We start from the raw sequence: 27,376 nt of genomic DNA, 5'->3' as shown, positions 1-27,376 counted from the left end.
TGAAAATGGAAAGCTGATGACTGAATCAATGCAATTTCAGAAGCACCATATGCATGCATACATGCCCAGGTGTGTTTAGTTTAGCCCTGCTGCTCCTTCTTGCTTTGTCTATAACCCTGCTAATATTAAAGAACTCTTGCTCTCACTCAGTGTCTTGCTCCCCTCCTTTCCTTACTCCCAACCCTGGTATCTATTATCTGAAATGATTTCTCTGCAGCTCCATATTGGTAACTGCGTCCCATTAGCTGAAAACACCCTCATCTCTCTAGATAAAGAGCAGAAGGGTAGGAATTCTTGTCTGAATGAATACTGCTAAAATTTACAAAGTCGGTGGGATAATGACATACAGTATGAGCGATGCCACCCAAAGTGGAGGAAAACTGCTGCAAGTCCTTCCTCAAGCAAAACTTGCAATGTTATAACTGGGGCTTCTGCTTTAGCAATAGCTTGTAGAACTGACACCTAAAAAAATTACACAGAATATAAATTGAATTTATGACATAACAAATAATATTTAATATATAGCATTGAATGCATACACATCAATACCAGTGCTGTAACAACAAAACAGAACTCGTAAAATTAGCAGCAGTTTTTTGCAAGTACAAAAATACACATTTTTTTCAGAACATATATAATAGCAAAATTTATCAGGATCTATTATACAAACTCAAAGCATTTAGATAATGCATTACTTTTAATATATTATACGATGTTTTAGATGCTGCATAACAAAATTACATGTGTTCCGCTTGCAACAATACATAATGCAATTTACAGCAATGTTAAGAAACTATTCACAACTTAAACACGAACAGAACAGCCAACGAAGCACAATAAATGAAACACACAGTTGTGAGGTGTTAGTTACAAGCATCAGCATTTCTCTTTACATGTTTTTGAGCTTATTTTTTTCTTTCTTTTGCAGTGTGAAAGAAATAACTACACCTATCGGGTATACCTTATAAACATACAGAAAACAATACACTTATTCCTTGGAGGACAATGAAGGTAATACCTATCAGTTTCAGAACAGTAGTATAATACCACAGGTATGGAATCTATGCTGACTTTGCACACTACATCAAAACCACAAAGGACTGGGACTCACATCCGCAAGGCTCAACACACAAGTGGTCAAGGGGAGAGGCCCATCAGGCACCCCACTGCCCTGGCAGGCTCACAGAACAGGGCACTGCTTGTAGTTACCTCTTGCGACCCTTCCAGATTTTCAAGAGGTTTCTGCTTGCTTTTTAGCAGTTTTCATTATTCTTACAGTGTTCTTACAAAGCTTTATGTGGGAACATTACTCGGTTTCCTAAAAAAAGAAAACCTGTGAATCTGGGGACTGCTCAATTAAATTTGAACAACCTGGATATTAAACTTAAAATGAACACACATTAACACCAAAGGCATTTTCTTTGTGGTGTTTATTTTAAGTGTTAAGATTCCTCCGCAAAAAAGCTTTGGTCAGTCTCTTCAAACTTTGGATTGCTGTAATGCTCTTCTAGACCTCCTTTTTGATCTTGGATCGTGTAGTCTGTCTCTTCCTGTGGCTTTCAGAGGCAACGGCTGAATGTCAGGTTTAATCAAATGGCTGTCACCTCCATCGGCAGGTTTCAGGGGTGCTGGCCTCCTGTTGGGCTCCACCAAGCACCCCTCAGCCAAAGCACTGGTAGGTTGTGGAGATGGTGGCACCTTGGTGGGTGTAACCAAATAGTCTTCAGCTGCTTCAGCAGCAGCAGCGTCTTTGTGTTTCTTTAGAGACTGAAAAGTGCTATCAAAAGGGGAGGAGGTTTCAGTTGGAGTAAACACAGACTGGTCTGAAAACTGAGAGAAAGCACTGTCCAGAGAGCTCATTGATGACACTGATGGAGATGTTCCAGGAGAAGACAGGCTAGAAGAGCTAAATCCTGAGCAAATATTTAATCCCTCTGGCATTGGAGGCAGGAGGCAATGGGACAAGTCTTTCTTTTCAACATTGTGGTTTGTGTTGTCACTTTTACCAACATTAATCCCTATAATCAAGCTCTGATTGATCAGCTTTTGTCCTTCCACCTGCAATGACCGAAGCTGATGGAGATAGTCTTCATCGTCATGAGACAGGACAACATCACAGCTGGCTTTGCGTGTTGCCTTCTCATGACCAATGCCAGTGCGGGCAAAGCTGGGGGCAGGGAGGCCAATTGTGGGCTCCGAGGAGCGCCTGTGTCTCCTCAAGGTTTTGAGAGTGCCTGAGGTAGCTGCTGAAGAGAAGCCCAGTGCATTGGAGCAGAGAGACTCATTCTCTGAGTTCTCTTGTGATGAAAACTTACGGTGTACATCAACAGAAATGGTCAACTGCTTCGATTTGGTTTTACTTTGGATTTCATCCACCTCCGTCTGCTCCGAATCACCATCGCTCAGAGTGAAGACAGACTCTCTGCTCCTGTTGTCCTGATCTCGGTTCTTAATCCAGTCACTCGAAGAAGAGTCAGCTTCATCATTTGCCTCATTTTCTAGGCTGTCATAGGAAGAGTCATTCAGATGGAGAGAAGCAGCATCTGCAAGGACAAACCAAGTGTTAACACATCAGTGACTGAGCCACCCCGCTGACAAGCAGCTGCATTCTTTATTGCTCTTTTTGGCAAAAAATCCTCTGCTTTCAGGAGCATTTGCCCTATAAAGCTTCTTTCAAGCAGAAATGCCAATAACTGCAGAAAAAAATAATGTCTAGTTTTGAAATGGGTCACAGTTCATCACAAAACACAGGATAATGGCACAAATGAGTGTTGGAGGTTTTGCTGGTTTAAGTGGGAAACTTCAGTAGTAGGTAACCCATTTGTAACAATAATTTACATGCAGTATATTAAATCAGCACTTTATTGAATTTTTCTTTTCATTATTAAATATTGAAAGCAACATCTAGCCTTTCTTTCCTTCTTTCAGATGAATGAAGAAAACAACATACTTTGTACATTTTTGGTCTTCAAGAAAATACATTTTTATCTTAAAATAAAAATCTCTGCAACACTATGAAGAAAATTCTAGTCTCAGTTTTAACACAGTCACCTCATTTCCACTGAGCAGTGCACACCTGGTCCCTGTTCCATATTGCGATAATTGGAATTACATTGAATCTCTTTTGCTCTGGGCTATGCTAAGCTGACTTATCTCACATTTGCAGCAGACAGAGTTCACGCATAGGCAGTCGCCATGCCTCAGTGTGTGCCTGTAGACTTGCTCAGATGCCGTAACCTGTCATGGGGCTGAGCTACCAGTCCCACCACATCCCAGAGCAGCAGATCCCATGTGCTTCCACTCCTGGGGAGCAGGCAGGCCAAATCTCACTAGGTTTCATGACATTTTACCAGAGGCAGAGCATGAGGAGTTTGGGACCACCACACAGAGTCAGCCTGGCATGCTGGAGCAAATGCACTTTCAGTATAGGCAGCCTGTGCCAAAATTTATTTTACAAAAATGCTGCTTCAGGAAATTTTAAGGAGACACCCAAACCTCCAGTCAAAATCGATACTATCACAGAGCTGGAGAGAAAAAGAACATCAACGATATTCTGGAATGCTCTGCCAGCTAGTCGGTCAGACATTTGCAGTCACCAGTTCCACAATTTGTCTGTGCTAGCAGCAAAATTTGGATGTCCCACTGAAACTCGGGAGAGCTCTCTTTTTTGATGATGAAGAATAGACACTTTTAACCCTAAGGTAACAGTGTGACAGCTTTATTATAACCACTATTGATCACTGACTTCCCCATATTCTGAGGAAACATATGCTTGGGCAAAAAATCTAGACTTGAGATGAAACCTTTTCCGGATTTTTGTCTTTCTTTTTCTTTGTTTCCCCTTTCTCCCTTTTTTAATGTAGTGGCTCAGATGACTGGAATAGGAGAAGGTATTCTTGTGAGAGCATTTTGTGATATGGCCCAGGTCTGTGATAAGGTGAGTCAGTGATTATCACCAATACTTTGGGCACAGGAAAGAGAACAGCAGTATGTGTGAACACCACATGAATGGGGAATTGCGTTCTTCCACAGAATATACTGATCTTTCGCCTGGCTGAATTTAGCTATCTAACAGGATCAAAACATCATCTGTATTACCTGAACTGTTTTCTCTCTTGCACGTCATCAATATTTCTCCAAACAGGGAGGTAATTTCCTCTCCAAATATCCTGCAGCAATTCTCAGTGAGGAACTGTACCAGACTAGAAATCTGCAACAAAACAATGGGAAAGAGATGTTTTGTCAAGTATTCCATTATTCCACTCAGGGCAAGCTCAGCATATAGATGAGGAACAGGAGCAAACTGCCCATCCACGATGTGCCCCCTGACAGGCAGGAACTCCTCTCCCGATCTCCTGGGCCTGCAAAAAATAGCTAGGCCCAGCTAGAATGTCCCAGTATACATTCTGGTATAAATCTTTTCCAATCCTATGCTGTCTGTTTAACGGTCACCACAACCACAGATCCTTTTCATGAGAGAATCACTTTCCTAATACACTGGGTACTGTTTTATTATCTTCCTCCTCTTCTTCCAGGCAGATTATAAGAATGGATCTATGACTGTTTCTAAAACCCTGATAAGAGAACAAGTCCTGACCTGAACAGGTACTGACTGCTTTCACAGAAAGATTGAAGAGAATGAAGGTTAGCTTTTGGGGTTTTTTTTGACTATGCTAGTGTCTCTTACCTTTTTTGTAAATTCACTTTCTATATCAGGGGTGGAGGAAACGGGAGGCCAGAGCAGGCTAGGTGCAATGCAGATAGCCAGATTAAATGCATTCATCTGGTTTTCTTCCGATCGCATTTCTATACCATGCAGTACTCCAAAGATGTAACGCAAGAGAACAACGTTAGCTCTTGGGAGCTGCTCTATTAACCTGAAAATATTTACAAATGTAATTCTTCAAATTAGTGACCCAGCAAAATAAAACCATTTTCCATAGATACACACAAGTCAAGACAATGAAGAAAACAGAAACAGGGAACACAGTCATAGAATCATAAAATGCAGGGTTGGAAAGGACCTGAAAGACCATCTAGTTCCAAGCCCCCTACCAATGCGCAGAGACATCTCACTCTAGACCATGTCACTCAAGGCTCTGTCCAACCTGGCCTTGAACAGTGCCACAGATGGAGCATTTACCACTTCTTTGGGCAACCTTTCTAGTGCCTCACCACCCTCACAGTAAAGAACTTCTTTCTTATATCTAACCTGAACTTCCCCTGTTTAAGTTTGAAGTCATTGCCCCTTGTCCTAGTGCTACAGTCCCTGATGAAGAGTCCCTCCCCAGCATCCTTGTCCACTAATTACCCCAGGAATGTGTCAAAGAGGTAGGTTTCCCCTGCAAGGGTGGAGGCTTTCCTTGTTCCTATGCTGCAATATTTCATTCACAATTCCATCTTGGTTTCAAAATGGTCACTAAAATTTGAGATGAATGAGATGGAATATATGAGGAACTGATTTCAGCTATCCTTTCACCCAGGACCCCAGAATTCCCTGTGGATGAGTTTGGATTTAGTATCAAACAGAAATACAGGTCTTGGACAGTGTATTTGTAAATGCTATCCATTTTTTTTCACTAAAGGATATTTATTTCATTTATTTACTGGTATCCACAAAAAGCAGAAAAGCAGGACAAAAGATAGTCAGAAAATTTTCCCATACAGGCAATCATTTAAGTATATACGTAAGTTTGAATGCTCTATCATATACAATGATATTTTAGCATCTGTTTTATAAAATACTTAATTTTAAGTTGTAAAGTTGAACATTCGGGATTCTGCATTCTGGTATATAAATTTATAGGTCAAGAATATAGAGAGTATAAGTAACTATACCTTTGAATGCTTTTTATCTTCTCTTCATTATTTCCTTGATCCATCACAGAGACCCACTTATCACAGAGCTGGGATGACAAAATGCTGCCTGGGATATTGCGAAGAAAATCCTTATCAAAAGAAAAGAACAAAACATGTGAACAGCTGTTCTGGAGCGCAGGAGGGAGTAGGAGTAAGATATGCAGATACAAGAAGATGTATCAGTGGGACAGCACTAGCTGACAAGCATCCTGTTACACACAGCAACCAAAACCAGCAGAGAACCATCTGAGATAAAGAAGTACTTTGGATTACGCTTAATGTGATTATTTTCCTGCCCTTTCCTCACCCTTTCCTGTCAAAATAGAGGTATTCACATCCTTCATCTGCTATCACAGAGCTAAAAAATCTTCAGTGGGACCAGTTATTTTGATGCTGTATAATGTCTGTCTTTATTTATCACTTAACTTCATCTATATTCCCCATTTTTTCTCCTTAGCTGACAAGCTCCAACACTTCCAGACCATAAGCACTCCAAAGGCACTCCTTCCTTCCTTCCCCTAATCAATCCCTTTTGGTAATGGAGTACTTACACTATACATGGATAGTCTTGATGTTCCTGTTTCCTAATACCACAACCATTGGAGGGCAAACTGCTGCAACTTGGGAAGAAGCCCAAATCCTAGCTTCTCAAACAAGCTAGGGTAAGGGAAGTTATGATGCACATGAACACATTTGCTCTTACGTGTTAACTCGTCACTGTTATCAAGCTAAGCAATTGCCCCTCAGTGAAACTGTTAGCATGGGATGAGTACTGCATGGTGCAGCTGTTCTGCCCTAAATGTATGTCCTAAATCCACCAGTAGGAAAGTAATTGTGCATGTCTCTCCCATGAAAACCTCTCCCGTGGTATTAACAGGAATGTCTTTCTGCCATAAAAATATTCCACCCAAGCAGTGCTTGCTTGAGAATGGAGATTACTATTTCTTTCAAGCAAAAGCTACACAAAACCAGATGCACTGTATTGAAATGTGGAAAGAAATATGCTGATCCTCTTTGTAGGCAAAATTTTACTGAATGCTTGGGATGCTTTTTGCACAGGGAACATTATTTTCAACATGCAACTCTGCAACTAAAGATAACACATGGGAAAATGAAACCAAATATTTTGGGTCATTTTAGGTCACACTCGTTAGGGTCTGTAGTATAGGGTATTAACTGTCAAGTAAGGAAACAGATCTGCAAACCTGCCCTTATAGTATTGACTTTAAGCAGAGATAGAGAGAGTAACAGGACCAGGTTATTAGCTGGGACCTCAGGAAAGCTGGCACCAAAACAAACTGGCTAGTCCTCTTCTCCACCCTCATTCAGTGGTAGTCTCCTTTGGAGAGCCTCACAACATTAATGTGCCAGCCCATTCTTCTTAATTCAGCAAGTTCTCCTTGGGCCTGTCCCTGGGGAAAGGTCCTACTTGTCTGTGCCCAGCATCTGTGCTGCTCTCACCAAAAAGGGGGAAAGGAATATTCTTCACATACCTTAAACAAAGATGCTGTCACAAATATGGATTCACAGGCTAGGTCCACTTCAGCGCCTGAATCAAGCTTCTCCTTGAGCTCTTTGCAGGTTTTTGCACTTCCAGAGCGTCTGAAAATACCTTCAGTGGAAGGGCCCTCTTGGTAAAGAAGGGAAAGCATGTCCTAAACAAAATTAAAAGGCAGAGAGGATTACTCAGAACTATATTTTATTTTATGCCATTAAATTGTAGTTTTGCCACTTTTGCTACAGGTGAAGGCCTTTGAGTCCTAAAAAAAGCTCACAAATCAAACGCATGTCAAGGCTCACCCTCCAAGCCATGCCAAACTGCACAGCAAAGCTTTGGTCTGCAGCACTGATTTTGGAAAACAACCCCTCAGAAATAGTGTGCTTCTACTGTCTAGCATTAACCTCCTGCAAGATCTTCCAGGATCTGTGCAAGTTTTAGCCAAGTGTCCTAGGTTGATTTAAATATATTAACACTATGGCTTGGGAAAAAGAGAGTGGTCTGCCTAATCCAAAGCTCTCCATGTGACATTGGCCCCAGCAAGACACTGCTTTGCAGGAATATCCAAGATCCTCCCTGGTCATCACTGTGCTCAATACTATCACCGACCAGAGATGAAGACTTCTATTCCATGCCTGATGTCTGGAAAAGGAAAAGGGATTTTAGCTAAGGTGGAAGGTGTTTTGTTTGTTAGCATCTGTCTGCACTTCTATAGCAGATCAGAGTCAGATTTTTACCCTCTTTGCATCTTGTGAGTGGTGTTGTACACTGGAAGCAGCTAAGGACTATTAGCAGGACCACCTCTGGGGCAAGGTGCTTCTCCCTAGGAGGTTACCCAAAGGGGGCTAAAGCTTGGCTTACAGCTCTGCTGAAGCCAATGAGGCTGCAAAGGAGTAGACAGGTAGGCAGCTCACCACATGAGATATTTAAAAGTAAAGGGAAATCAAGCAGATTCCTGTCAAGCTTTTAAAACAACAGGAGGGCCTGATTTCTTCTGCTAAATAAGAGATAAAAATAAGCAGAAAAGGGAATGCTGAAATCAGAGACCTCTCCTGAGGTAACATGTACATGGTATTTTCCAGCTGCTTAATTCTATGTGATCTCCTGTGGGTCGTCTCTCAGACAGGCTTGTCACCTCTCCCCAGGCCTGCTCCAAGCCATGTAGATTTTATCATGTTTGCCTCTTCCAATGGGGAAACACAGTCTCTGTGATTATGTGCATGCAAACAGTGGTCTGAGGACCAAGCTATCAAAAGAGATGGCAAGAAAAGGGACACTGGGGAAGAGTCTGTAATCATTAAATGGAATTACTGTAACAGTAATGGCTAAGCAGTGGGGTTTGGAGGCCTTCCTAGTCTGGGCTGCAAGGTAGCTCTTCCTGACATGCAGCAGTGCAAGTAAGTCGAACAAAACCTATTATTTTTACTGTTTTTCTTTGACACTTTTTTCCCCACTTCTGCATTAGTTAAAAGTAAGTGCAGAAACTGTGGAGGAGCACCTTCATGGCAGCAGGACGTGTGTCAGCATTTCCACTTTATTTGCAGAGATTTAGAGCTCTGCAGTCAAAACAGGCTGAGGCCTTGAGCATAGGATCTTAGCACATGAACACTTTGAAAGTATATTTTTAATAAAATCCCCACAAGATAAAACTGGGAAGCCCCTCTTACAGTAGTAAAACCAGATAACAGCACACGAATGAAGCTAATGGTGTAAGACAATTCAGTGGCAATGGCTAAAAGATAGCCCTTCAGCTGTTAAAGCAAGTTTGAAGATCTGAAGCAGAGATATCAAATATGCCTGAAGCATTCATCCCTGATACTTTCTTTCTCTTGCAGGTAAATCCCACACAGTCCCTCTCATGCAATATTCCTTTCTCCAGAGATGCTGCATGAAATCAAAAGTAAGTTATATTTTGTGACATAAACAGTGTTTAAGAGTCAAAGCACAAAATCTAGCAAGTTGTGATTCTATGCTTAGTGACTTTGTGGGGGTTTTTCTTCAGATAAAAATTTACTAATATTTCTGGTTTGGAGAAATTTCTGAAATGCAGCATTGGGTCGTCTCCCAGACACAGAGAATGAGGGACCAGGACCAGGTTCTTACAGAGTCCATCTCTGGAGGGCTTATTTAAATAAACTAAATTATAAAACTGCACACTTCTCACTCAGAAGAAAATAACAAACCCACATTATTAAACGACCTGAAAAGTCCTGGTATGATTCACTATTCAGGCAATGATAAAGCAGCACATCAAGCAAAAGTTTAGGAGACAAAACTTCTCTCCCTATATACTGGTGTAACCCCACTGATTTCAGTGGGATTCTGGCAAGTTGTTCCAGCCAAAAGTCAGGCTGTTAGGATGAGGGGCACGATCCTGCGGGGCTCACTCCCAATCTCATAACTGCTGCACTGACAACATGGCAGCCCTCAGTACTGAACAAAAATGCCTTAATTATGCCTAGCAATGGGCTCTAGGATAACCCTTGTCATGTTCCTGTGCTGGTTTTGAGAGCACCCACAGCACTAGTGCTCCCTCAAGACAGGATGCTTCTGCAGCATCCACCTTCCCACAATTTTTGCTGTCAGATCTAAACTGAGGACCCAGAGTGCTTGCTTGCCCTGGACTGCCTTCAAGAAAGGCTCTGAAACAGTCTACTTAAGGGCAGGCAGCATTTATATGCACACGTGGGCTCTCTATATGGAACAGCAGATGCCACATTTATGGAGTTGAGGATTTTGAAGAGATCTTGGGAGTGGTTTAAAAAGTGTGCGTGAATGCGGCACTTATTTACACTGCGTAAGTGAGGATTAGGGAACCAGTGTTATAATATGGGCCATAAAGAAGAAATAGCCCAGAGCAGCAAACCGATCACATGCATTTCTCAAGCTGTTTGCTGTTAACCAGGCCTGACCACAGCATATGTTAAAAACCAAAGTTCTTGCTGAGAACCACAAATAAGGTTTCCTTCTGGCTTCTCTGCTTGGGTAACTTACAAAGTGTCTCCATGTTCTCATTCACCAATACAGAGAAATTCCACCACGGTAAGAGCCAGCCCTGAGCCTGGGACTCACCAAGAGGGGTTTGGGCAGGTTGTCATCCTCACAGATGGCTGTTAGCAAGAGGCCAAAAAGCTTCCCAGGAGCAGCAGATGTTGAGGAGAGGGGTGCATTGTCCAAGTGAGTGCCTGGGCCACGCCAGAAAGCCCAATTTATGATAGACCTTTTCCTTTTAAATGACTTTTGGCTTAAGTCTGGAAAAAGAGAAAGGTGTTTATTAGAACAAATGTATTTCAATTCTAATTCCAGTATTTGTTTTGCTGTGGTTGTTATGGTTTCAAAGGAAAAAATGTCATGAACTCAACCAACTCCTTGGCATCTGGCTAAGCCTAATCCACTGTGCACATACCTGTGCATGTGTGTGTGTAGAGAATGTTCTGCCTTACCCATGCTGTTAAGAGGATCACCAGGATCCGTGCTGCACTGCTGGACCACCGTGTCAGCACTTACCACTAAGTGCAGAGCAGCAAACCTCAGCCTGACTTCACGAGGAGCTCGACTGTGCTAAATAACTCACTTTCCACCCACAGGTGCAAAACCACAGACCTTCTTTGGAAAAACCCAATATGTAAACACCACAGCCCTCAGGCTGGCTTGCTGTCTGGAGGCATTCTAATTCCCCTGGCAATGTGGGAGAGCACCTGCTCTCCATGTAAGTAACACCAGAGAGTCAACTACTGGGGTGAGACATTTTCAGACCAGGAAATATGGCTAACTTTGCTCTCTTCTCCACAACGCAAATGTATCACTTACTGTCCTCACCCCAAGCATTTACTGACGATGGCCCTGTGATGGTGCCTGCCCTTTAATCAACGCCTTCCAGATGGCATTTCAGCATGCTGCCAACACTCTGGTAGGTTCCATGTGTCTATTTTAATGTGTTTCATGACATATCTACAGAGCCCCACTAATTGAAGCTCTTATCTGTAGTGTATAGAAAAGGAAATACTGGTGTTGGGATACAAAAAGGATTTTTTTCCGTAGGACCTTTCTTGACATGAGACAGTGTAAAGTCTTCTTAACAGCACAGACTACTGCTAAGGGTGGGTTGCGACTGTTTAAGATGAAAGTGCTAACTTAGAAAGACTTATATTCTGACGTATTTTTTCCTTTTCTAGATGTTTTCAAAGCCAGTCAGCTTTGATTTAGTTGCTTGCCTACCCTCTGCACCTTTCTATTAGTTGGCTCTTCCACCTGGTCAAACATTTTGCTTTCATGCTGTTGTGGAGGGCAAAGTGTAGAAGCAAGGCTTGCAGAAGTAAGGATTGTGGTATAATACAAGATTTTTCTCCCTAATACTACCCTTGTTTTTTAGACCAAATAGCAATTTTCCTTTTACGTCATTCCATTGCAGGAGATCATGCTCCCTCTGGGAATGGGCGGAAGTCTTTTCATTAGAGGCTTACAGGATGAAAAGTTACAGTTGAACTCAAAATGTGAACATCTGAATGTGAAAACCTGATGAAAAATTCTTTTCATAAAAATTAATAAGGAGGATATACATTTTAAGCAGTCCAAAGCTTCATGAAATATAAGCTTGGCACTGTCTAAGGCTTTACTTCACATACCAAGGTTTGGGAGAACATAACTAACCTATAACTTTCAAAATGATATTTTTTTCTTTCAGATGAGCTGAATATTAGCACATGAATATGGTTTGCTTCACTTGGAGTTCTATTCACATTATGACAAATATGTATTGATGTTTTTTTTCTGGCAACCATGTAGATCTCAGTGGAAGTAAAAATTAGGAAGAAAGGCTACGCTGGGGAACAAGGAAGAGGAGAAGTGGGGGTGAGGGGAAGGGTCTTAAAATCAGCAGCTTTTCTTAGTCTTTCACTGTTTGTTCCACTCTAAAAAGCCATGGCTCAAAATGATAATGTGTGTAAAGGGTAATTGAGATTAACTGCAGCTCTCTCCCGGCACAGGAAGGAAATCTTAATCAGTGTTCTTCAACATCATGGGGCAGAAACCAACAACTAATGTGTGGCAATAGAATCATCACTTACAAAACTAAAGTTCACTGAACAATAGGAAAACTCATCCTTTTCATACCTCCTTTTCTAAGGGGTTTGAGAAGTATTATGGTAAAGAGCAGATGAGAAGGGGAGGATGTACACATTCTTTTCTTGAACCTGTGTAAAGCTACAGCACTAGAAGTACAGCCTCCTCTCAGCCAAGAGAGAAGCCAATTATTGCTCTGTGGAAGTACTACCATACAAAAACTTCAGGGCCTTGCTCTGGTGGATTATTCTAGGCCAGAATCAGAAAAAAAGCAACACTTTTTTTGTTGCAGATCTTACTCAGAGCTCACAGCAGCCATCTATTCTGCTCATATTTTACATGCAGAGAATTTCTATTCTTACTGTTTCTATTTCTTACCCTTATAGTGTCCCAGCCACACAAGTGGCATTTCCTCTTCTTGTAAACTAATTAGAAACTCATAAATAAAATTTCAGATCTATTTCACAACATACCATCCTTTCTGATTAAACCCTGTCAAACAGTTTTCAAAGACCTTCTTTCTATATTGAGACCAGCTCGCTGAAATTTTGTTTTCCCTTAACGGACAATTAAGTAGTAAGTTGGATTACAGACTAGCCACCGCCAGCAGTTAGTTCTTTCAAGTTAAACTCCAAGCAAATCAGTATTTGCAATGCCTTTTAGATGTGTTCATGAGCATCTCTTAATGGCTATGTTTAACTGTAGGTGACCATTCCTGTTACGTGCTGAACGGCTGCAGGAGAAGCAACAGAGACACTTCAGTTCTTCCACACAGTAAATTTTTTGTACATTTTAACCATCCTGCCAGGACAGCTGATGCCTCTATACCACCACAGTTGGTGTCCACACAGCTACTTACTTGACATGACAGCCAGTTGTAAGTCATGTCTACTTGTCAACACCTACAATGCTGTCTAACCATGGTGCATGTTGGTACAACTGGGCACCTACTCCTTACTGCTGACATGGGCAACACATCCAGCACAATGGTATCAGTGCAGGGAAGTGATGTGAAGGAGGACAGCACAGCATGTGTGGCAGTGAAATGTGGGGCTGCAGAGGCCATTCTCTGTCAATTTGCCCTGCCGTGCCTAGTAGTTACCTAACAACAACACAGACTCCAGCTTGCTGGTCTGAAGATGAGCTCAAAGCCAGACCACAGCCTTGTCTTGCATGCAGCTACCTTTTTGCCATTTTCGAAAACTGAAATAGATGAGAGGAAGAGGATAACAAACAGCAGGATGCAAGATAATGTGATTTGCAAGCAGCCAGACCTACACATCACTTTAAAAGGTTTTGTCTGATGAAAGTAGGAAAGGTGAATGGACTAAAAGCCTCTTTCTCCCACTTAGCACAGTCCCTGTGCATGACTTGGAGGCTGCCCCAGGCTTCTGCTGCCCCAAGGCCAGCCTTGCCTCCCCTCCTGCAGCTCGCACAGCACTGCTGACAACACATCTGCATTAGAACTTTACAGGCCTGATTTGCATTTCTATTTTCTCTTGCCAGTCAATGTCAGCTGCCAAGCGGGGCCTGTAAACCTAATTACACCCCTTTGCTAGATTGCCTCATTCTTAAAATATGCCATGAAGTAATATATGATACAAATTACTGGGAAGGGGGGGATGAAGGCCTGTGGAAAGGAAATTAATTTATACAAAATGCAATCAATTTCCAGAATAATTTGTAAAAGAGACTGGTACAGCCCCACTATGTTAAATTTCTAAAAACATTACAAATGTATTCTACTCATATATTATGGGAGATCATAGCTAAAGGGGAACACACAGGATAAGTGTGGATGTCATTAATGGTGAACTAGGGCAGAGTTCCTAGTTGAGCTGAGTATGCCAGTGTGTTAAGCACAATAAAAACACACCATGGGATGCATCCTTCTCCTACAGAGTTTTCAGTCTAATTCCCCAATTCTGTAAAGATCCCCTCATTTGTTTTACTCATGAGCAGTCATTGTGTAACTGACAACAGAAGCGCAAAACAGAGCAGGTGCTTGTATTTTTGCAGCATCAAGGCCAAAAGCAGAAGAAAATATTACTGTCTTTGTTTTACCTGAAGAGAAGCGAAATAAATAAACTGTATTTGCTCACCTTATCTAGGTACTCAAGCACATGCCTACGCTTTGCCACGTGAGGGTTCCAGTGAGGCAAATACCTTGTTGAGATACAGGATGCTGCCAGACACTGCATGGGAATTTTGTGCTGAAGTCAAGCCTTGACTCCTGAACAGTAAAACCACTCTGCCTTGCTACAGAGACAGCAAGGGCTCCAGAGAGAAGCTCAGCTAATAGACTTACAAAAAATTGTAGGGGAGGGATCTTGTCTTTCTTTGCTGGTTTTAGAACAACCATTTGACAGGCAGCTTGTCAAAATGTAACTTACAAAGATGACACATACACAACAGCACACTCAAATCAGGGAGAACAACACTGCAAAATCCCCTGTGCAGCTGGAAGATACAGCTGCAGGTTCCTGTTTGCTTCCCAAATGCCCCTTCTCCCCCTCCATCCTCCCACCATCCCACCACATTTGCTTCCTAGAGCAGAGCCGGTCTGCGGGTGAATGATGCTGGGCGAGCAGGACAATGTACCGTTGAGCTGCTGGGACACAGCCAGGCGGCTTGGCTTCAGCACAAACTGGCACTGCAGCTCCTGGGGCAGCTGCTCCGTCAAGAAGGACCCCTGGAGCTGCCTGGGGCAGGCACAGTGCTTTGATCCATGGGGCATGGCATCGCGAATGTGGCTCATTTTAATTCCAAAGGGATATTCGTGTCCTGTTCAAAAAGAAATCATAATAATCTGTGTTGGATTAACTGAAGACGTGTAGAACTCCATCTGCCTTGGAGGAAAAGCAGACTTTGCATTCTGGCCTGCAGCACATTCTCTCAGTAATCTCAGAATTGATGCTTTTCTGCATATTTACGCAGGCATAAATCATATACTGGCAGAAATGGAATTGCTGTGTTTGGTGTAGTTAAACAGATGCAGAAGTAAAATCAGAGACCTATTACAGCTGTATCACATAAAAGCCCATTAGGAAAAATGCAAGTGACTGTTTCTGAATTCAGTGTTTATTCTTTCTACTGCTTTATTTGTGTCACTGAAAATTTAGGTACTGGTTGCTCATATGGTTCTGGAGAGAAATGAGATTTTGGGAGCAGTCATCGGTCAAATTTCTGCTGAGCATGCAAAATCAAAAAATCCAGTGTGTAAGTGATCTTCCCTCCCTCTCCATGGTAAGTGCAACAGCCATCAACTCAGTCAAACGAGACACAATTACAGTTCCTGTCTGAGGCTGAAACAGGAAGGAAATGTTAATCACAGGGCTAATGCAAATGAGCTTGCTCAGCACTAACCAGCATCTTTGGGGACTACACAGAAGCAATTCATTTCTGGAGCAGCTTTCAAAAATGCCACCAGGCAGATATTTTTTTTAAAGACCTGGCAATTGAAATATATTAAATGCAATGGATGCAGTATTAAGTCATTTTAGTTAGCTTACACTTAAGACTTGAATACTGATAGTGGAAAGAGATTATAGGTAGTATGAAGCTGAAGCGCAGTCAGACTCTGCTTCTGATGTTTAGCCATGATAAAAGCTGGGCTTATCTAATAAACCTTTGCATAAATATCAACAGCATCAGTTTTGTATAAGATTCTTCTTTTCCAAGTATTGTAACTTGAATTTGCAGTGAGAGAGTCAGTCAGTTAGAAGGGTTTTTCTCATTTCTGGATGCTCTAGTTCTTTGTTTAAAACTATGGCTGTGATTTTATCTGAAGAAACTACACATAACAGTCAGACAGACAAAGGCTCATGTGTTTCCACGACAAAACAGTTTGCATTGCCTATAAGGTGCACAAGTTAGATATTTTGTAAATATTAATGTTGTCTGACTCCAGCAAAGCATTTGCAATGAAGGCTGATTTAAGAAGGAACTCTAAGATTTACTGGGTTAGATGTGCAGGAGGAAAACAGAAAGTTCTCAGATGTTTCTTGTTCTACTCATCTGTGCACTCATACAGCACAAGTAATGCTGGGTTTCTACAAAGAAAGGTTCTTCATATCGGGAAGGGATTTGTTCTCAGTGAATCATGGGCCAACATCAAATCACTCCATCCAATCACTCCTGAGCTTTGGGTTGATTCCTGGGGAGAGGAAATGTTTCAAAAAGCAATTTGGAAAGTGAATAAGCAATAATTTGCTCCTAATCAGAGGGGGGCTGTCAGCCAGTAAGAGAAATATAGAATTGGAAAGGACTTCTTCAATCAGTTAACTTGAGCTCTGGAAGAACAGAACATTTTTCAAAGCTCTGCTGAGTTTTGCTGAGGAGGGGAGTAAGCAATGCTATGGAAGTGCAGGAAGAAATATGGTAAAGCTGGACTGGTTCCAGGAGAGGGGGTGAGTGAATGGAGAGGCTGGCTCTGTAGAAAGACTGAGGCTCATGAAGCAAAACTGAGGTGGAAATAAATGAACTTTTCCAACCTCTTAGTGACACAAGCAGACAATTGCTCTTCAAAACAGAGGATTAGCATCTGACTAGCTCCCTAAATAGGCAAATTAGCGTGACAGGGAAGTAAGAGAAAAAAACGGGAAAAACAAAACAAAACAGGAAACTGCATTTCAGTCTTCTATTTCTTGCTTCCTTCAGCACTAAAAACTGAGTGAATGCTGAAAAACAAAACCATGTCAAGAACTTACCAATAAGAGGGTAAGGAGCATCTTCTCTTCCTGAAATCACCCACAGCTTGTAGTCTTTTTCAGAACCCTTTAAAAAAATTAAGAATAAGTTTGCCAGCTATTAAGAACAGGTTTGTGTTAGGTTTCTCTCCATGTAGGATAATCAGCACCTTGCCAGTGTGGTCAATGGAATCTCTTTTACTTTTGCAGTGCCCAAATTTGCCACCAGCAAAGCTTCTGAACTGCGTCTGTCATGTGTAATGTGGTTTATGTGACCAGGGTTCAGCTCTGAGCGATGAGAAGGGCTGGAGCCTGCCATTTCTGAAGGAAAAGTGGGAGATTCACCCCAGTTCTTTCATTGCTCCTGGAAGCAGAGAGATGGAGCTCACAGCCTGCTGGGACTCAGGATCGCTTTTGAGGCCAGACCAAGACGTTAGCCATGCCAGACCCCCAGCCAAGTGGCTCAGTCAGGTCCCAGCCTGCATGCCTCCCCACTCCCAGAAGGATGGAAATGAGGCAGCCCTCATGGTGGGGAACTTGACCCTTGGTGCTACTCCTGGCCCCAGCCCGTCTGTGCCCCACTTCTCCCCACTGGACTGAGCAGCACACCCAGCCCCAAGGAGAGACAGGTCTGATCCCCTTGGAGGGATTACAGATAAGCAGCATGAAGTGCAGATAGCAGGCAGTTCATGTGAGCTAAGGTGACCCCTCAGCTCTGTCCTGAGAACTAGGGTAATCACATCCTCCGGGACATGTTCCACACCTGAGACCTCTGCTCCACCATCTCTTCAGCTCCTCTACATCTCCTGCAAGCAGAAGGAGCTCAGGCTAACCAGCCAGCATCCCATGCCCTGTGCTGCAGAGCAGGGCAGAAGCACCTTCACCTGAGCCCAGGCTGATGATGCCAAGGAGAGGATGATACACAAGGGGCCCCTGGCACTCCACGCTGCCCCCAGATTGCCTCACAGGGCTGCCAATGGCCTTTTTGTGCAGCTCTTTTGTGTGGAAGGGCTTGGATGGTGCTTTAAGACTGCTGAGCCCTCTTAAAATTTACAATGGAGATGATAAACTCACATCAAAGGAGGCAATTTCCAGAAGACTGGAGAATGTGAACGTATTTGGGAAAAGCTGTGTAAAATCGATAATTTGAAAGCAAATACTAAATATTGCCTTTAACATAAATATACAAGTCAGTGTTGCAGTTTAATTGAAAAGGGAGGATAGTGCATTATTTCAGATATGCAGCTGAAACAAGAGAAATAAAAAGAATGACATTTAATATAAACCACTCTCAGGACAAAAGGTGATAGCAGATGGATAAATACACTGTACAAAAAGTGATCTATTACACCTAAATACCTTTTCAGTGACACTGCTAAATCAGGATAATTAAAATCTTAAAAGTTTTTTGGCTACAAAAGGTGATAAATACCTCATGACAGTATTTAGCTCTCAAATTAAATCCTACTTCCTATTAAACAGATTTGCCTACTATCCTGCATTGTCTGGACCTTCACCCAGTGTCCCAAAGCTCTTGAGACTCTATCAGCTTGCTGCACACACCTGGTGTAATGCTGATACATCCAATAAAGCCTTTGCGGTTTGCTCTCTGACTGACAGAGCTTTCTGGCCCATATTAGCACTGCTGTTAAGTTAGCTAGCAGGGGGCAGAAGGAAAATAAATAGGCTTTGGAGACATCTCTGATGCCTCAGGGCAAGCAGCCAGGAGCAAATAAATACAGCTAAGGAGCACAAGAAAGGGTATTTACTTTTCCTTTAAAATATATATATGAAAGGGTTCACTGCTGTGAAGGGGAAGCAGGGAAAGGGGAAGCCCTAGTAAGCACAGTTTCTGGAGGCAGACTGCTCATCTCTTGACTGCAAATATTGTCCTTTATGGGCTTTATGAGGGCATTTGTCAGTATAAATGTGACTGTCCCAGAAAAATCAGAAAGGGCACTTACAGAGCTGGGAAACCTAAGGCCCTTCTTTCTGCCCCACTTGATAATTTGGAACAGATGATCAATGCCATTTTGCACAAACTAGTTGTCATTTTACCAGAGAACCACAGAGGGAAAATCCCTGTTGTGTTAAACCACAGTGAACTCAGCCAAAGTAATAGCCCCATTAATTTCACAACATGTGAAATGTAGTTTTTATAATTGCCATTGAAAAGTCATAAAGCTCCTTTCAAGTGGTTCTCTCTGGACATAAATAAAAATCCTTGAGACAGCACATAAGGAAAAGCTTCCTTGCAGCCAGAACGATCCTCCGAGGGGGCTGGGTGCTTGACTAATACACAGGCTACAGCTTAATTTATTTAGCTTGCTTGATTTTATTGCTAATCTTATAATATGCATCTAATGAAAAAGACTTTATTCTATGAAGATGCAGTGAAAAAAATGTAGCATATTACTTGCGTAAATAATTCTGCAAGCAAGCTTTTAGATATTTTGGATGGCTTTCATTCTTTTTCCACTCAAAATAAAAATGTAAAAGGAAGGAAAGGGTTGATTGTGATACACACAAAGAACACAAAGCTGAAAGCTAACCAGCTCCTCCTCCCGCTCATCTCAAGCAAAATAATCTCTTCCAATACTACCATTTTCTTGTTTTGCTGAATGCAAAATGAGGAAGTGTGAATGACACCCATAAAATGGGTAAAAATGAAGCACATCATAACAAAGGCTTGCAGCTGCAATATGGCATAATCTCTTTTTATTTTTTCAGGGAGACAATCTGCAATTAAAATCCTAATTTTAACTCACATCTTATCCTTTTCACCTTGTAGTCCCTCCATCAACTCCAGAGTTACCTTAAGTGGACAGACTGCTGTATCCTAAGCTCAGGCTAGAGCCCTAGCCCTGGTGAACAGGGCATGTCTGAGCCATAAAGATGGCTACACGGAAATTGCTGTGCCTGGGAAATACCAAGCTAGCAAAATAGGCCCCTGTATCCATTAAAAGCCTGTATAAATTAGGGATAATGAATGCTAAGGAAGGCATATTCTGTGATTGCTCCAGCTGTTGCTGGGGGGATCCACAACAGTGGCATTTCGGTCTTATTTGACTCTTCACATAGAGGGCTGTGGTAAGGAAATACTTGTCAGATTACATGCAATGGGATCAACATATACATCAAGAGTAAGACAATGAGAAAAATCTTGTTACAGTAGACTGACAGGTCAGTTAAAAAGCTGTCATCCAGGAGCTTCTGTGATCACTGGTGTTGGTTGGGGACACATAAGGGAATCAGAATTCTTGTCCCTGGCACTGATTCATTACTACACCTGAGGCACTACCTTGTCTGATTTAGAGCAAAAGGAGCCTGTTGAGGCAGTACTTTATCTACTAGGAACTGTCGCATCTACTTGGTGCACTACCCAGCACTATCCTAAGTCTTGGAAAAGCTTTTTTCCAAAACAGTTTCAGGACATTGCTTACATTGGGTGCATTCAGATTCTATGCAATCACTCAGTTACATTCACATCTCACATAACACTAACGGTCCATGGATATTTAGAGTGTCTGATTTGGACACTTGAGAGCAATGCTTGTACTTGTCATCTGGGAACACAGCTGATCATGCATGTTTGCACATTTTGAAAGCAGTAACAAGCAGGTCAGTAGGTTTCCTGTTCACACTGAAGTATGCAAAAGGAGCTGTATCAAACTCTCCTTCTGTCACAGTATCTCTTCTTAGGCATCAGCAAAATGGATTTAAAAGCAGCTTCAAACGTGACAGATCCCTTACGTAGACGAGCGACTTACTCAAAACTTTTAAGGCACTTGATGATCTCTGGAGGTCTATATATTAACAAGGTACTTTTGCTTCATTTCAACAACACTGAATTGCTATGATAAATGATTTAATTAATGTTCATATCCCAAAACTTTGAAAGAGTGCAAGAGATTTTATTATTAAAAGTGACTACAAAAAGATTCATTAAAACTCATTCAAGGACTTACGTAAATTCCCAGCTGCTGCAGGGCCATCAGAATGACATCATTTGCTGTATCGACATTGGTTACACTTAGGGTTTTTGACTGTGAACATTAAAAAGGAGAAGAGGAAAGTGGCATTAATAATTTGGATTTGCAAAGAGTACCTGAAGTGCATGCACAATTCATTGCTGGAAAAATTGAGAGTATCCTACTAAAATTGTACTTGATAAATAAGTTATACTGTATACATAAAGATCCAGGTATCTGAGACCGAGGTTTGATTCCTCTTTGCCACATACTTTCTGTATTTGCCCCCCGCTTCCCCAGCAGCTCCATCAGAAGGGAGAATGCCATGATTACTGGGGACAAGACCTTCACATTAAAGTATGCAAAAAGAAACAGCCACTAACTGCACTTCAGACACTACATAAGGGAAATGTAATGGTTTGATTAATTTAAGTTTCCTTTCAAAAAGCGAAACACTTCAGTGATTTTTTTTCAGTGAAATAAGAGGCTTATTTGTTAATAATTTCTGTCCTTTTCTGCTGAAGATCTCCCTGGCAAGAAAATACTGTACACAGGCTGTTCATCTCTATATTCGTTGCCACATTCTATATAGATTTCTCAAACCTAGATTTGGCTTAGGACCAGAAGCACTTCCTCTCAGTAGTCTTCTAGTTCAAACACTACCTCTCCAGCATCCTCCAGAATCTGCTGATGGGCAGTATGGAAAAGCATGGATCAGCAGAAACATTCTGAATAGCTAGAGCGCCAAGCTTTGTGTTGGAGGAAGTGCCACTTTACACAAGGCAGTCTTTCCAGAGTGAGATTTCAGCACTTGCTGCCTGGCACCAGTATAACTCCCATACAGTTCGGGAATGCTCTTGTACCTAGGCACCATGGGTTGCTCCTATGTAGGGCAACGTTTCAAACACACCAAGATTAATGACATCATCCTCAGCCTTGCTAGGATGTGGCAGCACCACTACCATCACCCTGCAGAAGCAAAAACAAGTGTGGAGAGTGTGTCTAGAGAGGTTTTTGCTTGCACCATCACGCTCATGCTGGCCTCATTTCCAAGCAGACAGGCAGCTCCCACACATCAAGCACAAGTTACTAAGCCCTCTCAAGAGGTATGCTGGTTTGGCTCCACTAACAAGACTCCATAGCTTTTGAACTGCAGATGGTTTTTGGCCAGCCTAAAGCCCTGCCAGAACAAACGCATGCCTGCTGCAACAGAACACCAACACGGATTCAGTGGCCTAAAGATGGGAAAGTGGCAGAACCGGGATGTCAGCGTTCGTTGCCGGTACCAAGACAGTTTGCTATACCCTGCTACCCTGTGCAGGACATCAGTTGTATACTGGCCATAAGATGCTCAGGTGAAACAACCCCATGACATTTTGCATTTAGAAGATTATCTGAGCTGCACATTTGTGTAAGTCCCTGATGGTAACAAACTGCCATGGCAATCAAAGGAAAGTAAGACAAATGCTGTATATTTTGCTTCAGGACATATCTGAAGGCTCAGACCATAAAATATTTAACATTCACCTGAAGCAATGACATCTGGCTCTCAGGAGTAGGTCAGCACATTTGCATAAGTTCTGCTCTTGGCTAGAATATTATAAAACGGTTTGTGCCTTTTTGCAGTCTTCCCTACCCTCCAAAAATGAAATAATTCTTGGGCATCTCCAGCTGCTGTAGCACAGGGACCACAGGGCCATAAGAACTATTTGCATCACGAAGTTTCCATCTGCTCCCCCTCTGGTTTATTACTGATATCTAGACTACAGTGTGTCATTTCTAGGCCTGTTGGGATCAGGAAACTATATTTGGTACATGAGCTAATTATAGCTAAGGAGAAAGGACATTTAAAAAAACTCAAAAATCTGGTACAAGAGTGCAACACCTGGGTGCATGTATGATTTATAGACATGTACATCTGAACACACCTTGTGCTTCAGTCTTGCACTTGAACTATCAATCACAATTATTGTTGATTAACATTTGTCTTGGCACCCTGGCAATTCTAAATATTATTGTTTACCTTAATAACAATTTTCTGGGAAAGAAAAAGGCAGACTCCTATATCCTTAGGTCTATGCAAATACAGAATCCTACGAGGAGACTCACTGTGGGGCAAAGACTTCCAACAAAGCCTAACTTCCATAGAAATTTCTGGTGTACTTGTGAATGCTCTTTAGGCTTCTGAGCATGAAATACAGATCTTACAAACACAGTTGGAAAGAAAAGACAAATGTGTAAGAAGCAGAGGAAGAATGGATGGATGATCACTGAATGCTAGGGTATCCATAGGGAACTGACTACATACAAGAAATTAAGTCTACATTGGTTAAAATGACTTAGTAAAAAAGGTGCAAATCACCCTGTGGATGACCTCTCTTTAACAGTTTACTCTGTGCCTATACATTTACCAGCATCAGTTAGTAGATTAAAAGCTACTTTGTGATGTGGTGGATTGCTTAAGGCAATTTCAGAGTTTTCCTATACACAGCTTTACTGACTTACAATCATTATAAACAATACAACACACTGCTACTTTGGAGAATTGAATGAAGGCAGCTGTGGGTTTAGATCAGTTTTCCAAGCAAAAAAAAAGGGTACATTGTACTGGCATTTCTGTAGATGCTGATGCATAAGTTCCGCTAGAGATGTTTCTCGGGACTTCACACTGTACAGTCTTTAGTATGTGTGCCAGAAACAGTATTCCTTACCAAGCACACTGTCTTTAAAACGGAACTCATGTATTAAACAGGAAATTAACATTTCAGGGCTACATATGCCAAGCCTTTTAAGGATCAGAATCCTTAAAAGAGGTTGCAAACCAAAGGAACTCTCCCAAAATCTAATGGATTTACAGGTGACTAGCACTCATACAGGATGTGGGTTTTAGACCCCTGTTTAGCTCAAGAGCACTTACATATGCATAAGTTCCCATGTCCTTTGCAATTATCTTCAGAGGAATGCTTTTAGGATAGTCTTTTTCCTTCTCTTCTCTTATTCGACTGACAAAACAAGTAAAAAACAAGAAAATTTTTAATATTGTAAACATAAATAGCAAGACAGAGATTTAAATAGCAATCAAGCAGTAACTGGATAAGGAGCAGACTGCAGACGTACTGCAGTAGAAAGACATCTGAGGACAGGAAACCATCCAGCAGTACCTATAAGGGATGCCGACTGTTGGCTTCCAGTAATCCCCTGTTGTATTAAAGTTCATTGTAGAAATCAGAGTAAGCAACAGAGAAACTAGATTTAAAAAATCAAGCTGAAACTACCCATCATTGTGATGCCTCAGTCTGCACTACAGGCTCCTACTGGACTCAGTTACATTCCATTGTTCAAAGGACTGAAGAGCAGAAGACAGAATTAAAAATCATCCTCAGCAAGGCCAGCTTCACCCCAGGAACACAAACCTCAACCAGCAGAACTATGTGACCAGAAAACAAAACAAAACCAGCACTAGTAATTTTCTGTCCAAACACTGACTGAAATAAGACAGCTCTATTTATGGAAACCCTCCCATGACACCCTCCAGCTTGGGGTACATTTTGCAAGACCAAAATCCAGCCAGCCATGAGCAGCAGGTATGTTAGAGCAGAGTTTCCTGAGCTGGGATTGCTTAGATGCCATCACCATGGAAAAAAACCCAGGCTCAACTAGAGCAATGGTGGCAGAGGTTCCTACAGCTGCCTAGGGAAGGAACCACGTGTGATAGGAATCACTCCAGTTTTGTGCTGAGCCATGTTCAAGCACAGGGAAGCATTCCCCTCCTTGCGCAGTGATCGCTGCATGAATGCCATATAGTATCTTATGCAGGGGAAGACAGCTTTTTTCTTAACATCACTTTGAAAGAGTCTGTCATCTATCATGATGGCATAAGCACCACAGCTTGGGAATCACTGGTCTAGATGACTAGGACTATTTTCAGTGTCTTCGAAGACTATATAATTAAAGTACCTTTGCAAAAAAGATAGCCACGTTTCCTTCTGTTCTGCAGACCTGCAAGAATTATAGAGAAACAGGGACAAATCAGACATCATTCTAATACCAAACTAGCCCTTTTATAAACCATGGTGAAGTGAATTGCTTCTTGGCTGCAATTTCCATAAATAGCTACAAAAACTAAAAGGTTTTTCCAGATTTAAATATATCTGTTTCCCAGCAAAATCAACTGAAAAGCCCACCACAGAGATCAAAAGCCCCAGCTACCAGTTTTTATCACAGAAATTAAAGCTTTACCTGCAAATTCAGTAGGAAACGGGTTGACTTCTTAATGTTCAAATAGAAAAGGAGAGCACTTTAAAATAAGAGCTTAGTTCAAAAGTGTAAAAGTATTTCCTCAGTCATACAGACTTCTTTCCACTTTCACTACTGTAATTCTCTTCTTATTTGTTACTTGGTTTATCACCACATGACAAAGCACACATAAGCCACAACGAAAAAAGGTCTCATTGTACTTAGTAAGATTTAACCTTGGACATTTTGAGGCTTATCTCATTTATCTTTATCTCATTTTTATACTTTCAAGGATATAAAGCTGTCTAGTTAAATGTAGCTGATAATAGCATAGTGTAAAGAATCTAACCTAATTTTGTTTCAACTTTCTTGATTTCAGTCCTGACCCAGATGAGGTAACTGCTATTCCCACTGCTGCTTCTGCAAAACAAGTTCTTCAGATTTTCAGAGCAGGCATTTAGGGAGCTACACACCTACTCAATGATGCTGTGTGGGGAATTCAATCTAAACAGTAAAAACGTGATTGTGCTTTGGCTGCTTCAGTTCTGGAGGTTATGCATCTACAGACTCATGTGCAGTACTTTAGATTTTCATGTGTACCTCCAGACAAAATTAATTTCACTTCTATAACATCTCTGACTCTGTTTTATTGAAGCTATTGCTATCGTGTTCAACTGCTTTCTGATAGTTATAAAGGATTACACGCTGTTTCTAGATCAAAGCTCATGTTTATTAGTGAGAGTTCAATTGAAAATCAATAGAAAATTTCAGCTTTGTTTCGGGACTATTAGGTAAAAAAAAACATAAACAGCAAAAACAGCTCAATAGAGAGCAGTTTATGCGCAGCATTCTCTTTGGATATAGACAATGTGACACAGAAATTAAGCTGCATGCATCAGCTTTTGCTCTCTGTTGGTAAGAAGGAAAATGCATTTTCCAAAACCCAGCCAAATTACTGTGCTAAGCAGCTGGGATTTCAGGGGGATGGTGCCCTCCCTTATCCAAAGTGACAGAGCCCTCCCGCTGAGACTAAAATTAGCCTAATCACTGAAATTATCTCTAGAGCCCTTATGTGTCCTACAGTCAATGCTGGAAAGACAGACCAAAAATCTTTCTCTCTTCAGAGATTCTGCTTTAAGAGCAATTGTGACATTTTCTCTGGCACAATTAAATTAAAAAGAGAGATAGGACAAGGTCACTATTTTGCTGTATGTCTCCTGCTACTTCCAATGCAAGCTCTTCCGTTTAAGTGTGTCCTATGAGAGTCTCTGATACTTTCACTAGCTTGGCTGTTTACTATTTGTAGTTCATCTTATTAATTAGCCAAGGTGCTTGTAAAGTTATACCAAAAAAAAAAGAGAATTTCCACTGAGCAAGTCTGAAGCACAGACAGTGCTTTGCCAGACCATGTACTTCCTCAAATTTGTAAGTGATAAGTGATATCCCTGCCACACTTGCAGAGAGACAGAAGATGAGGCATGGAGGGTAAGTGACTGGCTCACAATAGTAGAAGGAATTGGTTTAGGAATCAGTAAGTTCCTGTTTCCCATATTAACTGGTGCTGAAATTGAATCTGTGATAGTCTTGTTACCTGTCAGCCTGAAAACATGTAAGTAACTTGGTAAACAAAACAACTCAATTCTTACCTGAAATTTGCCACACAGTTTGTGGTGGGCCAGCCCAAAACAAAGGACCTGTCCGGGTCTGTGCTGCCTTCACAGACTTCATCTGTACAAAACGCTGTCCACATCTCACAGAGACGTGCTTGGCACTTCAGTTTGAAATGAGAGTGTGACCTGCCAGCAGAAATTCACAGGTATGTTACACACATGAAAACGCAGCAAGGCAGGTTAAACAACTCAGAGTTTCTTCTTCCTTCAGGCACAGGTGAAGCTTGCATTAGAGCTGATGGAAGAAGTATTTCTGCTTTAGTTTAAGAAAACAATGCTTTATTTGGGCTGCATATAAAAAAAGTATTGATTTCTCATCTAAATGGTAACAACAAATATCTTATATGCTGGATAAATAGGTTGCTTATGGCACCTCTGGACAGTCCTCCTTCT

General features: G+C 41.6%; 1 protein-coding gene across 1 annotated transcript in view; it reads right to left on the bottom strand.

The window, feature by feature from the left end:
- Nucleotides 1-492: 492 nt before the first annotated feature.
- The window catches only part of ARHGAP20 (Rho GTPase activating protein 20), a 65,355-nt gene continuing 38,471 nt past the window's right edge, over nucleotides 493-27,376 (bottom strand). Inside the window, exons 4-15 of the mRNA XM_065678620.1 lie at nucleotides 26,960-27,109; nucleotides 25,035-25,076; nucleotides 23,995-24,079; nucleotides 21,075-21,152; nucleotides 17,128-17,194; nucleotides 15,020-15,202; nucleotides 10,430-10,608; nucleotides 7,353-7,514; nucleotides 5,839-5,948; nucleotides 4,688-4,877; nucleotides 4,099-4,210; nucleotides 493-2,543 (exon numbers count right to left, since the gene is read on the bottom strand). Of these exons, the coding sequence (XP_065534692.1) occupies nucleotides 1,480-2,543; nucleotides 4,099-4,210; nucleotides 4,688-4,877; nucleotides 5,839-5,948; nucleotides 7,353-7,514; nucleotides 10,430-10,608; nucleotides 15,020-15,202; nucleotides 17,128-17,194; nucleotides 21,075-21,152; nucleotides 23,995-24,079; nucleotides 25,035-25,076; nucleotides 26,960-27,109 (2,422 nt within the window). The 3' untranslated portion in view covers nucleotides 493-1,479. The remainder of the gene's footprint in view (nucleotides 2,544-4,098; nucleotides 4,211-4,687; nucleotides 4,878-5,838; nucleotides 5,949-7,352; nucleotides 7,515-10,429; nucleotides 10,609-15,019; nucleotides 15,203-17,127; nucleotides 17,195-21,074; nucleotides 21,153-23,994; nucleotides 24,080-25,034; nucleotides 25,077-26,959; nucleotides 27,110-27,376) is intronic.

This window comes from Lathamus discolor, chromosome 4 (genome assembly GCF_037157495.1).
Source record: "Lathamus discolor isolate bLatDis1 chromosome 4, bLatDis1.hap1, whole genome shotgun sequence".
In the NCBI taxonomy this organism is placed as follows: Eukaryota; Metazoa; Chordata; class Aves; order Psittaciformes; family Psittacidae; genus Lathamus; species Lathamus discolor.
Note: the sequence above shows the minus strand (reverse complement) of the source record. Positions and strands in the feature narration are given on the sequence as shown.